The sequence below is a fragment of the Phyllobates terribilis genome, unplaced genomic scaffold (assembly GCF_046119375.1).
Source record: "Phyllobates terribilis strain yellow unplaced genomic scaffold, ASM4611937v1 Scaffold_5__5_contigs__length_657084704, whole genome shotgun sequence".
Lineage (NCBI taxonomy): Eukaryota > Metazoa > Chordata > Amphibia > Anura > Dendrobatidae > Phyllobates > Phyllobates terribilis.
This window is the reverse complement of record NW_027362765.1, coordinates 252,758,496-252,773,767: the sequence shown is the minus strand read 5'-3', so window position 1 is coordinate 252,773,767 and position 15,272 is coordinate 252,758,496. Positions and strand designations below refer to the sequence as shown.

At 42.4% G+C, this 15,272-nt stretch overlaps 1 protein-coding gene across 2 annotated transcripts in view; it reads left to right on the top strand.

Moving 5' to 3' along the window:
• GRB2 (growth factor receptor bound protein 2) overlaps positions 1-15,272 on the top strand; it is a 54,399-nt gene that overhangs the window by 34,921 nt on the left and 4,206 nt on the right. For both annotated transcript variants that reach the window (XM_073684037.1, XM_073684036.1), the window contains exons 2-3: positions 6,069-6,284; positions 13,882-13,979. In XM_073684037.1, the coding sequence (XP_073540138.1) occupies positions 6,207-6,284; positions 13,882-13,979 (176 nt within the window). In that variant the 5' untranslated portion in view covers positions 6,069-6,206. The remainder of the gene's footprint in view (positions 1-6,068; positions 6,285-13,881; positions 13,980-15,272) is intronic.

Below are 15,272 nucleotides of genomic sequence, written 5' to 3'. Positions count from 1 at the left end.
CCTTTCCCTTTTTCCTTTGTGTTGCAACAAGTCTTTCCCACACCTGACATGACACCGCCTCAGCGATAATGCACCTCACCTCACACCACCTATGCTGTCCAACCTTTTTTGCTCTAGCATGAGAGCTTGAGGAAGCTGAGTTTTTTATGCTCCTTTCTCTTAGTGTGGGTGCTGTGTGGCGGCCATTATTGCTGTGGCTTTGTGCTGGTGGGGTGGCGTGGCCTGGAATCATGGGGACTTGATCTTGCAGCATGGGCGCCGTGAAGCACCAGGCCGCCCACCCATTTGGTGCATTGTTGCCTCGGCGGTGGTTAGCTCACGACTCTGCTCCATTAAAGCAATAAAAGTTAGGACCCACTGAGAGGTTAACAGTGACATGGCAGTGGGCTCATACAGTCTGATTACAATGTTAAACTAAGAACCTCATGTTCAGTTCTAAATATTTTTGCCCAGAGGCATTAGATCAATGTGTGATTTTTTTGGAGGTGTGGTCCATCCTTTTTTTTTTTTTTGTGCACTAATTTAATTAAACCATACTAATCCAATCTGTGGCTGACAAAGGTGTGAAATTGGTCTGCCATTAAGTTGCTCAGGCATTGTTCAAAGTGTGAAAGTAAGTAAATGCACTGCCATTGGTGACCTCTGTTCATGCTTCTGTGGTGGGAGCAAAACTAAAACTGAACTTTGGGATCCTGAAAAACGCACCAAAACCTGCATTTTTGCGGCAGCTTTTTTCCTGCCAAGAGATCAGGTATTGCTGCAGAAAAAAAATGTCTAGTGTGAGTATACCCTTAAATGCAACAGATTTTCTGCACACACAAAAAATCATCGGGGAAAAAACACAGTATTTAAATGGGTTGTCTACCACTCGGGACAATTTTTTTTTTATTGAAATACATATATTTGAGCCTAAATATAATTTTGCAATTGTTTCATGAAAAATGTTGTACTGTTTGGCTTTTACAGACTTTGTTTTCTGGCACATTGAACTTTAATGAAGTCTGTAGCCATAAATCAGCTGTGAGGAGCTCAGAAAAAGGGCGCAGTCAGATGGTCGTATAACACGGAAAGCGATCGCATCACAGTGCACAGACTAGCTGGCAGCTCTCCTGACCGAGACCATAGAAATACATGCAGTCATGCTCTTGTGAGGAGGGCCGTTGGCCAGTCCGAGGAGTGTGATGCAATCGTCGTCCGTGTTACACGGCTGTCTGACTGCGCCCAAAAAGTCACAAACTCTATCAGACCGTCGTAGCAGACAGACTAACGGATTTTCAGTTAAATTGGCTTTCCACTACTATTTGACCCCCTTCCATATGCCCTAACTCTTCCTACGTGCTCATGCACATGACCATAAAAATCAAACAAGTTCTATCTGTCGCTTTGACTCGATTTTCACGGACAGACTGAATAGACTTTTTTTTTTTTGCCAATCCTCCACATCCTAGAAAATTGGATTACACTCTGATCAAACTCTGATTAGTGTGATTAACATAATCAGACCGATTTTCTCACATCAGAGAAAAATAGTTGTGTGACCCTAGCCTGACAATCACTTTTCTCATATACTTTAATTACCTGCTCTGCTTCTATAAGCGTATATTAGTGAGTGTCATATAACCCTTTGCACTATTTTCCCTATGTTACTTCCGATCTAGGCATTGGAATCGGATGGAATGACAAGGATATCACTGATGGGGGCGCAGCTACCTTTCAATGATCGACAGGACTCTGAGCACGTACTGTATGCTCAGATCAGACTTCTTTTTCTGCATGCATCCTGACGATGCTTTGGACCGCCGACCCCGTCAGCTGAAAAACACTATGATATGGTTTCTAATGACAAGCATGACATCGCAGCAATAGACAGTGTATCACAGAGGCTATGGAAGGGAAACGGTGCTACATTGTCAGTGAAACCCAAATGCAAAACTGTTTTTAACCCAAAATGCATGTATTTATGTAAAAAAAAAAATAATGGTCCTGAAAGGTGGACAACCTCTTTAAACTATGTGAGTACATGGCCTTAAAGTGACCTTTCAGTTGTAAGTCACTAATATGTCAAGTCCAAGTCAGAGGGACCCATTACAAAATAAAAAGGATATATCTAACATGGCTTTTATAAAATTGGAAACCATGGTGACAAATAGCTGCACCTTGTGATCATTTATTTGTCAGTGCTGAGCCCCTCCTGATACATACCTATGTAAAGCAAGAAGTGAAAGAAGTTAATGGCCTATATAAAAATGTATACATTTTTCCGACTCCCTGAATAAGCCCTTTGAGACTCAATTCATATTCTGGATGCCAATGATTCCCCAGATTGTGCAAATAGCTGGCAAGGTTCAAGTATTTGTTGCAGTGCGAGCATTTCTATAAACAGTGATCAGCTGCCGTCATACAATTCCAGTCTGCTATGTATACATCATATTCCACTTATTCCACTTTCAGCCTGATTAAAGCACTGCGCGAAACCAGAGTAGTAACTATTGTAAAATTGTATTGTCATACATGCATAAGAGGTGAGCGGCGCTGCTGATGAAGCACACATGGCATACTGCTGGTATTGGCACGGGTAGTCCAAACTTGGTTGGCAGGTATTGTGCACCTATCCAATTATTTAAAATGGCATGCGTACATGAGACCTAACAAACAATCGATGGAACGTCCCCAGTGCCTCTCATCTTCTGACAAGGTAGTCAGAGGTGCTGGATAGTCTCTTTAAAGGGGTTGTCTCAGCTTCTTAAATGGCTATAGATGCAAGTGCTTGTAAAAACATGGCATTTTGCAATTTACCCCTTTTTAAAATACAACCCATTCTTAACAATGTAGGGGTTTTTAATTCTATTGTGGACCACCTGTTGCCTGCGCTACTAGCCACCTCTGCAGTCGATCAGCGGTGGCTGGCTTCCTAGGCTAAGAGCTCACATTTGCAAACCGCGAAAAAGCTAGGAAGTGCTGCTCTGAAGCTGGCCGGATTCAGCCAACTTCAATGATCATACTCTATTTCCATTTTGCAGCAGCAAAGCATCCTCTGCTAGCAGCATTGGCAAGTGGTTTTCTGATGTTATTGGTCTGTAAGAACTGTTAATAGTTTATTTTTTATCAATTAACAAGATGAAAAGTAAATGAACAAAAGAGGAATGTTAATCAAATCAATATTTGACCTAACCAGTCTTTGTCTTCAGAACAACATCAGTTCTTTTAGATACACTTACAGTTTTTGAAGGAACTCTGCAGGGAGGCTGTTCCAAACATCTTGGAGAACTAACCACAGATCTTCTGTGGATGCATGCCTGCGCTAATTCTTCTATCTAATCCCAGACAGACTTAATGATGTTGAGATCACCGCTCTGCAGTGGCCTTACCACTTTCAGGCCTCCTTGTTCTTCTTTACACTGAAGATAGTTCTTAATGATGTTGGCTGTATGTTTGGTGACATCGCCTCTCTAGACAGCCAGTCACCGATCTTAGCTGCTCATGCAGTCAACCTCAGTGCAAAAGGACTGAGCTCAGTGACTGGTTAGAGATGTGACGTCACACCTGTAGTCAAAACATCGGGACTGGAGGAGCGGTGGGTGGTTGGAGCTGGACCCAGGGAGGTTGAGTATCTGCTGAGTTTATTTATTTTATACAATATTTGACCCTTAAAGTGAACAACCCCTTTAATGATGTCCTCTGAAATACAGGTAGATACTTAACCATTATGCAAAACCATAAGGGAGGCGTATGATTGGCTCCAAATTTATTCTCTACCACAACAATGACAATAAACATACAGCCAATGTCAGTAAAGGGGAGAGAAAATGTTTCAATCTAGAGTCTGTCTAAAACTATGTAGGCTTATGTCCCATCTGCCTGTTCTTAGATGCAACGTCATGTGATTTTACTACATATCACTGTGATCTCACTTCAGTTCTGGTTCTGCTCCTAAGTCCTCCTTCGCCCCCTCTGGTACGTTACGTAAGGTTATAGATTAGGGGTGTGCCTGCTTGCACCTTCAGGGCTTTTATATCAGCTGTCCCTTCCCTCTCCCTGATTCTCCAGCTCTCACTTCACAGTCCTTGACATGTCATGTACAAGCTGTGATGGAGCAGGCAGGCAGTGCAGAACTGGTGGAGAGGGGGCATCAAACCTGCACACAGACTATGGAGAGCCTTGCTTGGGGGGCGTGGCTTATGAGCAGCATGACACTGGACACGCCCCCTGATCTCTGACATAACATCCCAGAAGGGCAGGGGAGGCCTTGGAGCAACACCAGTGCTGTGACACAGTGATAAGTAAAGTCATATGAAGTTACATCTAAGAATAGGCAGAGGGACATGAGCTTACATAGTTTTAGACAGAATGTAGATTGAAATACACTTTTATTTTCCCCAAGAGTACTTCTTTTAAAAGGAATCTTTCAGTAGGATCAACCCTCCTAAGACGTCTATATGGGCATGTAGAGGTAGGAACCTCAGCACCACAAAAGAAAATGAGATGGTCGAAACGTTGGACCATATCTGTTTTTGACTCCTTGTCAGATCAAATAAACTATCACTGCAGCAAGACCTACAGTCTCATTTTCTTTTGTGGTGCTGAAGGTTCCTACCACAACAAGTCTGGATCATGAGTCCCTTCCTCAAACACACACTTTTTTAATAGGACAGTGTGCCCGTCTTTCTCCTTCTAACTAACCTATGGGCATGTAAGTCATAGGAAGCGGAGTAAAATGATACCTTGATATCTGCGATCCGATGTCTTATTCCAGAGATCTCCATGTTTTTCTTAATATGTAAATGAGCTGTTAAGATCTATGGGCCGGACATAGCTCTGCATTAGATTCTGCCTCCACATCTCTGCTGTTAGAGATGGATTACACGTGACAACAGGCAATGAACTAAAAGTTAGACACCTAATGGCCATCACTCGGGAGTGATATTTTTCAGGGGTAAGGCAGACTAATGTATACAAACAGTGATTTGCATATAGCCTTTGTAGCCCATTATCTATTAAATGAGATGAAATTGTCTGAAAGCACAGTGACCATTTAAAGGAGTTGTCCCCTTTCTGAAAATACCAGTCCCCAGGTGCAATTTGTTAAAATGGTTATCCTCTCCCAAGTCCAGCACTAAGTCTCCACCTTCTGCCTGTATCTGTTATTGTCTACAGCGCTGATGTCACATGGACAGCGCTGCAGCCAGTCACTGAGCTCAGCAGCTCTGAGTGGGGCATTCCATCTACACTGACAAAGCCGCTGGGCTCACTGATTGGCTGCATCCCTGTAAGCTGTTTGAACGGACCTAAACTGTGGCACACAGTATCTGTATCTCCAGGATACTCCATCATTTTTGTGTTGTGTTTGGTGTTCGTTACCTCCATATGGGCTGCCAATCTCCTGGTCCCATATTCAACTCGGTGTGTGACCTTTTTTGCATTTGTTGTGCAAATATTTTACTGGCATATTAACCTAAAAGAGTGTCTGTTGCAACACAGGCTTCAGCTGAATGCAGAAGGGGAAGTAGGCCTCATCCTGGGACATTTATAAGATGTCGAGGGCTGGGCAAGGCGGCATTCATCAATGCTTAGATACCCCTTGGGAATGGGGGAATCACAATTGCAATTCTCCCCAGAAGTGGTTGTAGGAATAATTTGGTGTATATATTGAGAAGGGGGGGTATTCACACTTGTGGTTATAATTGAAGCCACAATTCATCTGTCCTACGATGGGTTCCATTATGGAATCTGTGATTTTGATGGGAGGAATAGCACTACATGCTCTAACACTAATGCAAAGAGACTTTTTATGGTATTCATTGGTGTCGTATACCATTTGCACGAATATTATTGACAAGTATTAAGTCTCATTATCCTGTGATTTGCATTGAAGTCTATGGTAAGTGAGTCATGTGCGACTTGCGACAGAAGATCTGACAGTTGGAAACGTTTGTGACTCACCATAGCAAATCATTAGATGAGATGTCACCGTGCAATACTGCTTTTTTAGTGTTGCCCTAGCCTTATATTTGCCCACAATGCGATTATATAATTAACTCTTTAAAATAACTGGCTCTTCTTTTCTGCAGGCCGCAACCACGGAAACATAACGTGAGGTGGGTGACCAGCCTTTCGTGCTGCGCCAGGTGGCATTGACGTGGTGTGGGCAGCAGAGGGGTCCAGCCCTGTTTTGAAAGTCCCCACAGGGCAGGGACGCTGCGGCAGCCATGGAAGCCATAGCAAAATATGACTTTAAAGCGACAGCAGATGATGAACTTAGCTTCAAACGCGGAGACGTACTGAAGGTGAGTGGTGCCAGCGAGACATAAAGATGGCCGCCAAGCATGTGCTGTTTCGTTCACTGTGTAACATGGAGCATGTTATCAGCCTGGTTTGTGGTATATTGCGAAAGGTTCTACAGAATTGATGTAAACCACATCCACTGCAACTTCCTGTCAGACATTTGTGTTCTTCTCTCCATGATTAAAATATTCCTCGTTGCACTTAATGACATCTTACAGCACTTAATGTTTAGTGTCAGAGCAGTAAAAAGGTTTCTTTTTCTAATAAAAACCATTTGCTTTTTACACAACAGTTGGTGAGATTAGTAAAAGGGAATGATGATGTTGGGAATGTCTGTTCATGTCACCCCCATAGGGCTCCATTTACTTAACAAGTGTCCTTTTGGTCTATATGTTGGTATACTTAGGACTTTTAATGTAATGTGAACAGTGCTTAAATGTAGAGATGGAACAATCGATTCGCAGGACTTGGGCCCATCGGCCAGGGCAGTAATCTGGGGAGGCTTGCGAATCTTCTTCCCTCCCAGCATTCCTGACTCTTTTTTTGTGATTAGCCAGGCTGGCACAACGTCGTCATTGCGGCATGACACACACCTGATGTTGTGCCAGGCTGGGTAATAAAAAGAAAAGCCGGGAATGCAAAGGGGTAAGAAGATTTGCAAGCCTCCCCTCCAGCCGTCACAAATTACGGACCTGGCTGATGGACAGGAGGTGCGGGAACATTACACAGAACTGTTTTCATCTGTGCAGAGCGATCTGAAAATCAAAGTGCTGGGTATGCTTATAGTATAGTGAGCGGTGACCGTAGCCCACCCACATGACTGGGAGCCAGAGGCTCCCGGGTGGAAATAAGTTCTTTTCTATCGGTAGACGGACTTTCATTAATGTGGCCTTTATGCATTGTGACACTATTTGCTTGTAGATTAACACTATAGCTGCAGGTAAATAGCATTTTCTGAGCTGACAGGTTCCAGTGCTAGGATGAACTTAAGCTGTGACCTCTGTCAAAATTATTAGCTACTTAGGAATGATAGTTTGGATAACCAAAAATATACTCGGATGTCCACACTTGCACTTATTCTCCATTATGCTTGACTGTTGGTTGTAGATATGGATTAAAGAGCTGTCACTTTCAGAGATTTCCCATTTTGATTCATCAATCCGCCAGAGTTACAGATGCCCAGTTTCCAGTGCAAGTTTTCTTCTTCTTTTCTGTCTGTTTAATTTTCTTAGGAAATGTAGCTTTCATCATTATCCGACTCATAGATCCTGATTCATCATTACTGTTTTCCCAGTCTGGAGTAATTTGCTCTTCTTTTAGTGGCTTTAGTGCTGGTTAATTTTCTGAACCTGCCCGGCACCCGCACTGAGAGCCCCACTGCCAGGAGGAAATTTATTTCCCCCGGCAGGCTCGGGTTTTCCGTCATGGGGGGGCATCAGTCACCACTCAGTACATTGTGAGCCACGTTTGAAACCACAGCCCTGGCACCGACAGACAGCTGGCTCTAATGTACTGTGCCGGGGTTGTGGTTACAGCCCCCCCTCACTATGCACAGGGAGGTAGCTGATGCCCCCCCCTCCCCAATGACTGAATACTGGAGCCTGGAGGGGGGAATAAAGTTAATTTCCTTCAGGCAACGGGGCTCTCAGTGTCGGCGCCGGGCAGTTTCAGAACGCTATTAACCTGTAGATTAATCCCACAACTGCAGGTTAATAGCTTTTTTTTTTTACATGACAGGTTCCCTTTAAAGATAAATATAAAGAACCCTTTTTATTGTGTCCCAAATCTATGAACCACACATTCTATTTTGAAGAATTGGGAGCAAAAAACATCAGCAAATACCACTAAACAATAAAAAGAAAAGTCACTTAAAAAAAAAAAATGATGAATTGGGTCATAGTTGTCTCACATGGAAGGGAGGATGGAACCGCGTGTGAGTTTCTATGTGGAGCTTTCACAGATGAAACCTTTAATAGGGTTATTCTAAAACAACTGAAATTAGGTCATGAACGTAGGATGTTGGGAGTATAATATAATCACCAATGGGTCATAAATCTTAACCCTTGGGCAGCCACTCTCTGTACAATATAAATGGGACCCTTAGACATAGCTGAGCATCCACACATGGGAAAGTTGCTTGGTGAATCCCTGTAGGAGGTGAGCGATCGGACATTATCAACCATCAACTGGCTTGCCTAGAATTTGAGTTCACATCCCAAAGAAGTATGGATTTTAATGGAGAAAATCAATATTTAAAAAGGGTTGGTCAACCTGAGCCATCTGCTGTCTCCCCCATTTGAAATCATGTGGATTTAGCCATGCAAATTGTGTGTTTTGTTTATTATAACTGCACATCTGTATCTGATGGTAGTTTTGCAAGCTGTGTGACGCGCCTTTAGTCAGCACATAGATGACCTGTCAGCTCCCCTGAAATGTCTGTTTTAGTAATAAGTTTTATTCCCCATGAAATAAGAATTCTGATTCCTCTTTTCTACTAACTCCACATCTCATTCTACCTAGAAATGTATGAATAATTGACAACTGGGTGTGTCTCTTTACAATCTGACACTATCAGCACTGATTGGACAGTAAGAGACACGCCCACAACTGATAACTGTGTTTTATCGATTTATTGTAAAGTTTCTAGTAGGAATAACATAGGAATGGCACATCGCGGAGTTATTAGAAAAGATCCTACCCTGCTATGCTGCTTCTGAAGTTTCCATGGGAGCAGACAATTTGGATTTCAGTCAGTATTTTCATTGAGTCTGCTGATCCATGGGTTGGATGATAATTGGCCATTTATTTTGTGCTCCTTATTCTCTGGCTGGCATCATTTTACTGTCATTAACATGCCGCTGCCTTTTCTTCCTTCTATAGTTGTATATTGATCTCTGTTTCCTGTTCTCCCTCTCTGCTCTCATCCATTAGCTTCCAGCCGTTGCAGATTAAGAGCTCTTGGCTTTCTGGCCTATTTTAAATAATCTCATTTATGTTATCTTATCCTATTATCCCATGTCTATGTAACCCTGTGAAGCCGAGCCGCCTTCTTTTTAATAATCAGAGGAAATCGTTTGATCCTTTGTATCGGCTTAACATTTTCCTATTATCTCAGGACATAGGGGTAATTTGATGTCCATTACATTGCCTTTGCTAAAAAAAACAAAAAACCAAATGTATCAGTGACCATAACACCTAGATTCCGGCTTTTAATTTTCCAGTGCCGATTTGAAGTAGAAAGCAATTCCCATAATCTCTCCTTCCTTAATTGATTGGTTTCGGCAACATGACTGAAGCCCTCTATACACAGATGGCTGTCAGCCAAATGATGCTTCACCGATCGTTCAAGCGACAGCCATCTCCGCTCTCGCTCACAGGAGAGCTTGTTCCCTGTGTTCTTTATGAGATAACCGACTGATAACATGTCAGTCAGCGGTTATCTCTGGGAAAATAATGCGATAGACAGTCTGAAATCAAACCTACCCGATTGAGATCTTCCTATTCAGTCGTCCAGCGCCCCATACACATTACACTGTCAGCCGAACCTGTGGACATGTTATTGGCAGCACATCGTCTGTTTACGTAGGACAATGTGCTGGTGAGAAAAATTTTAGGCGGACTTAAAAAAAAAATGAATCGCTCCCAATGAATGAGCGTATTGCTCTTTCGTCATGTGTTTGCGGGCCTGTTTAGATGGGCTGTTAATTGGGAATGAGTGAGTGTATTAACTTCACAATTATTTGCCTGTCCAAATAGGTCTTCAAACTATCAGTTCTGTCCTCTTAATTTTATTCATAATCTACCAGTATTTTTTTTTTTTGTGTCCGTTTCTTTTTTAGTATTTAAAGAGGTTGTCCACTACTTTTACATTGATTGCCTATCTTTAACATAGGTCATCAATGTCAGATCGGCCTGGGTCTGCCTCTGCCGGTCAGCTGTTATCGGTGTCGGCGGCGCCCGGAAGTACTCACTTGCCGAGCTGCTCAGTCTATTTGTAATGGCCGGGGCTTGGTGTTGCACATCTGCCTCCTATTCAAATCAATAGGAGGCGGATGTGTAGTACCCTGTAGCAGCCACTACAAGTAGACTGTGCAGCTCTGCGAGTGCTTCCAGCTGCCGACACCAATAACAGCTGATTGGCGGGGGATTCTTTGAAGCAATTGTACCTGCTGATTCCAAGTCTAAAGCCCCCGTCTCACATAGTGAGATCGCTAGCGAGATCGCTGCTGTGTCACGGTTTTGGTGACGCAACAGCGACCTTACCAGCGATGTCTCTATGTGTGACACTTTGCAACGATCAGGCCCCTGCTGTGAGGTTGCTGATCGCTGCAAAGTGTCCTGGACCATTTTTTGGTTGTTGCTCTCCCGCTGGTCAGCACACATCGCTGTGTGTGACCAGCGGGAGCTGCGATCAGGCTGGTAACTATGGTAAACATCGGATTACTAGGGGCACACCTAGTAACCCGTTGTTTATCATGGTTACGAGCCTGCTAAAGTGAGCGGTAACCTCCCGCTCATCGTAGCAGAGTGGTAACCATGATAAACAACTGGCTACTAGGTGTGTGTGTGCCCCTAGTAACCCGATGTTTACCATGGTTACCAGCCTGCTCCTGCTTCAGCAGGCTGGTAACTAGGAGCAGGACATCGTGGCAAGATTCTTTCCTCTATGTCGCTGCTCCCCTGATCGTTGGTGAGCCTGCCTGTTTGACAGCTCACCAGCGACCACATAGCGACGCAGCAACGATCCCTGACAGGTCATATCGTTGTCGGGATCGTTGCAGCGTTGCTAAGTGTGACGGGGCCTTTACTATAGCTCTCCACAGGTGGTCCTTGTCTCTTGGACAACTCTTCTGATAATTCTTTTCACTCCTCTGTCTGAAATCTTGCGGGGGAGCACCTGTATGGACGGTTTATGGTGAAATGATGTTTACTTCCGGATTGTTTCCCCAACAGTGCTCACTGGAACCTTCAGTAATTTAGAAATTCTTCTGTAACCAATGCCAGCATAATGTTGTGCAACAATAAGGTTGCAAAGGTCTTGAGACAGCTCACTAGTTTTACCCATCATGAGATGTTTCTTGTGTGACACCTTGGTAATGAGACATCTTTTTTATAGGCCATCAGTTGAACCAGCTGATATTATTTGACAGGATTGCTTTCTAATTACTGATCGATTACAGCTGGTGTCTGGACTTTCCATGGCTTTTTTTCACTCCTCTTTCTTCATGTGTTCAATACTTTTCCCCTGTGTCATTTCTCATTATTACATATAACTTAATTTATGGACATCTATGGTTTGATCTCTTTGCCTGTGTGGAATGGATGGGTGGTCACCAACATCTCGTGCGAATTTCATGTCAAGAGCATCTTTAAATATATTTACTTAGAAAATTGGTGACATGTTAAATACTTATTTCATCCGCTGTACGTACATTTTTTTTTTTTTTTTAATTTTAGCAATGTTTTTTTCCCATATCACAGTCTGTATTAAAATTACAAATTCGAAATCTTGCGATTTTTCACATTGGCCATTGGACTTTTTTTTTTTTTTTTTTTTTTTTTTTTTTAGACTCTTCACTTCCTGTTTTAGGAAACACATGTACATATCCACAATGGTCAGATCCCACCCTGTCTTTGTATTGAGGTGTCTAATGATACTGTGCAAAGGAAGGGAAAGTGAGCAGGGTCACCTGTGACATCGCCTATTGTGATTGGCGGATCCTGTGTTATCGGCTTTGTATAGAGATGTTACCCGTCACTGCAATCCTGTCCCTCATGATATAGAGGCTGCTGAAAATTCTTCCTGAAAGAATAGGAAGTATGAGTCTAAAATAGACCCGTGTGAAAATTGTTAATTACTAATTTGTACTTATTTTTTTTAAATAAACTGTGATGATAAAACATACAGCTTTTTTTTTTAGAAAAACACGTGCACAAAAACCTGATTTAAGCACTAGCATATTTTCTGATGACACATTCCCTGTAAGAGCTCTCTCTATTCATATCTAAAGCACAGGATTGTCCTTGACTATATATCAGGTGGACTATCTTCAGACTGTCTTATATCCATCTCTCATAGTCCAAAATTTCCCTGTCATCTGTCTCCGTCTGCTTCTCACTCTCATCTGACACTTAATTTTCTATTTCTGTTTAAGGCAAGAAATATCATAAGTACATGATAAATGGAATAGACAGACGCTTATGCGTTGCCATCTGTTTTTCGTTTTCTTGGAAGTGGCTAACAGATTGCGGCTCGGCTGCAGCGGTTTCTCCTTTCCTCAGAATGTATTGGCTCCCGTAATGTTGATAATTAGCTAGTAATGTCTTAGGCTGTGTTCACATGTCCAGTAGTGATCGGTTAGAATGGATCCAGCAGCAATCCGTTGACAAAAAAGTTTTGCCGACACAACTTTTTAGTCTGTCTTTAAATAACTGATCTCTGCTGGATCTGTTTTTTTTTTTTTAACATTGAAGTCTATGGAAAATGGATCCAGTAAGCAAAAAACGGATCTGTTACTAGATACAATAAGCAAAAAAGGATCCTTTACAAATGAAAGAAGAATGGATGGCTGATTAACGGATCTGTTTTCCATAGACTTCAATGTTAAAAAAAAACAACTTTTTTGCCAACCAATTGCTGCTGGATCAGTTCTGAAGGATCATTACTGGACGTGTGAACATAGCCTTAAGTTGGCTTTATTACTTAAAAAGACAATAGTCTGTTAATCCTTCCTAAATTACTTGTTTAGATCATCCGCCAGATCCTCATATAATTTGCTTAGCCTATATTTTACACAAAAAATACTGATCAAGTAAAGTCCTCCATTCAATCATAACTGGGACTGGCCGACCATCTAATGTCTGTCTAAGGCGGGGTCCTCCATACTTTCCCCCGACAAACAATGTCAGGGAGAACATGGCAAAGCATGCTGAACTAAAGTGCAGCTTAAACCCATCTCGCTATTGAAAACACGCATTCGACTGAGTGTTTTCAATGGGGAGAGAGGAGAAAGGGGATACAAAGCACCTCTGTCTTATTTCTCATGACGCCAAAGGATTGGGCATTGAAATTTCAACTTCCTGATCCTTCAAATTATTCAAATTACAGAACTCCCCAGCCAGTGTTCATCTCTTGCGTAAATAAGGATCAGACATGTTGAAATCCAGCATGGCCAACCCTTGATTCTTATATAGGACTCTTGCATGTTATGTTTTCTTTGTTTTTATTTAAATTGTAGAAATTTTAACAAAATATCAAACATAAAACAGCAGCGTACATACAAAAGATCAATATGCAATATGGTGCCTTAACCAGACTTTATGGTCACAATTATCTGATGTGCATTGCCAGCTTTGTTGTAAACTTTGATAGGACAGTCCTGGTTTTTGTTCCAGACGGTTGTGTGGTAATCCTGGTATCATTGTGTGTGGTGTTGTCCAGACATGAATACAGTGTGTAACCTCTAAACACTTTGGGAGCATCAGCTAAAGAGCACAAACTATTAGGAAGTTGTTTTACATATGAATAAACATGAATCATGAATTATTATATAAAGAAGCCCTCATCTTCGCCCGCTGATTTGTCTGTAATCATTGCAGGTCTTGAATGAAGAATGTGACCAAAACTGGTACAAAGCTGAGCTCAATGGCAAAGATGGATTTATTCCCAAAAACTACATAGAAATGAAACCACATCCGTGAGTATTGTTTGTTTGGAATGGACTGAGAATAAGTTTATTATTTTATTATTTTAGCGCCATTTATTCCATGGCGCTTAAAAGGGGTATACATAATAAAAAACAAGTACAATAATCTTAGACAATAGAAGTTACCGACTGGTACAGGAGGAGAGAGGACCCTGCCCGCCAGGGCTCACCGTCTACAAGGGATGGGTGAGGATAGAGGTGGGCGTTCAGCGGCATGGTGGAGCGAGGGTTGCTGCAGTTGTAGGCTTGTCGGAAGAGGTGGGTCTTCAGGCTGCTTTTGAAGGTTTCAACGGTAGGCGAGAGTCTGATGTGTTGGGGTAGAGAGTTCCAGAGTAGGGGGGAAGCACGGGAGAAATCTTGTATGCGATTGTGGGAAGAGGAGATAAGAGGGGAGTAGAGAAGGAGATCTTGTGAGGATCGGAGGTTGCATGCAGGTAAGTACCAAGAGACTAGGTCACAGATATATGGAGGAGACAAGTTGTGGATGGCTTTATATGCCAGGGTTAGGGTTTTGAACTGGAGTCTCTGGGCAATGGGGATCCAGTGAAGCGCTTGACAGAGAGGAAAGTCCAGGGAATAGCGGGGGGACAGGTGGATTACTCGGGCAGCAGAGTTTAGGATAGATTGGAGGGGTGCGAGAGTGTTAGGACGGAGGCCACAGAGCAGGAGGTTGCAGTAGTCGAGGCGGGAGATGGGCTAGTGTTTTTGCAGATTCTTGATTAAGGAATATGCGGATCCGGGAAATATTTTTAAGTTGGAGTCGGCAGGAAGTGTAAAGGTGGTGTATAAGATTCCTTCACTTGTTGTTGAGATACTGTGTGTGTGTGTGTGTGTGTGTGTGTGTGTGTGTTTGACGTCTTTCCTAATAAGGAGAGGAATGGGTTGAACTTTTATTGTATGGATTGATGTATTGCCACATCAATCCATATCACAGCAAGTTAAAAAAGGGTAAGTCCTCCAATCACATCAAGCAATAGGACAGTAATAGAAACTGAGCTACAGCCATATATTCACAGAGCAAAAAAGGTGGAGTGCATCCCACTCACCACCACTTTATAGTTTAGGGGGAAAAAAAAACTTTATGTAGAAATGCCAGCAGATTGTTTTATGTCACCACTGGTGATATCCCTGAAGAAATCCTCAGGTGTCTATACAAATAGCTCTTGATCCATTTACATCTTAGATCAAATAAATAGAAGATGAAAAAAAAAAATCATTCTGCATCAGGGAAGAAACTTTTATCCTCACCAACATAGATAAAAAAAAAAAGTGCTTTCTGGCAAC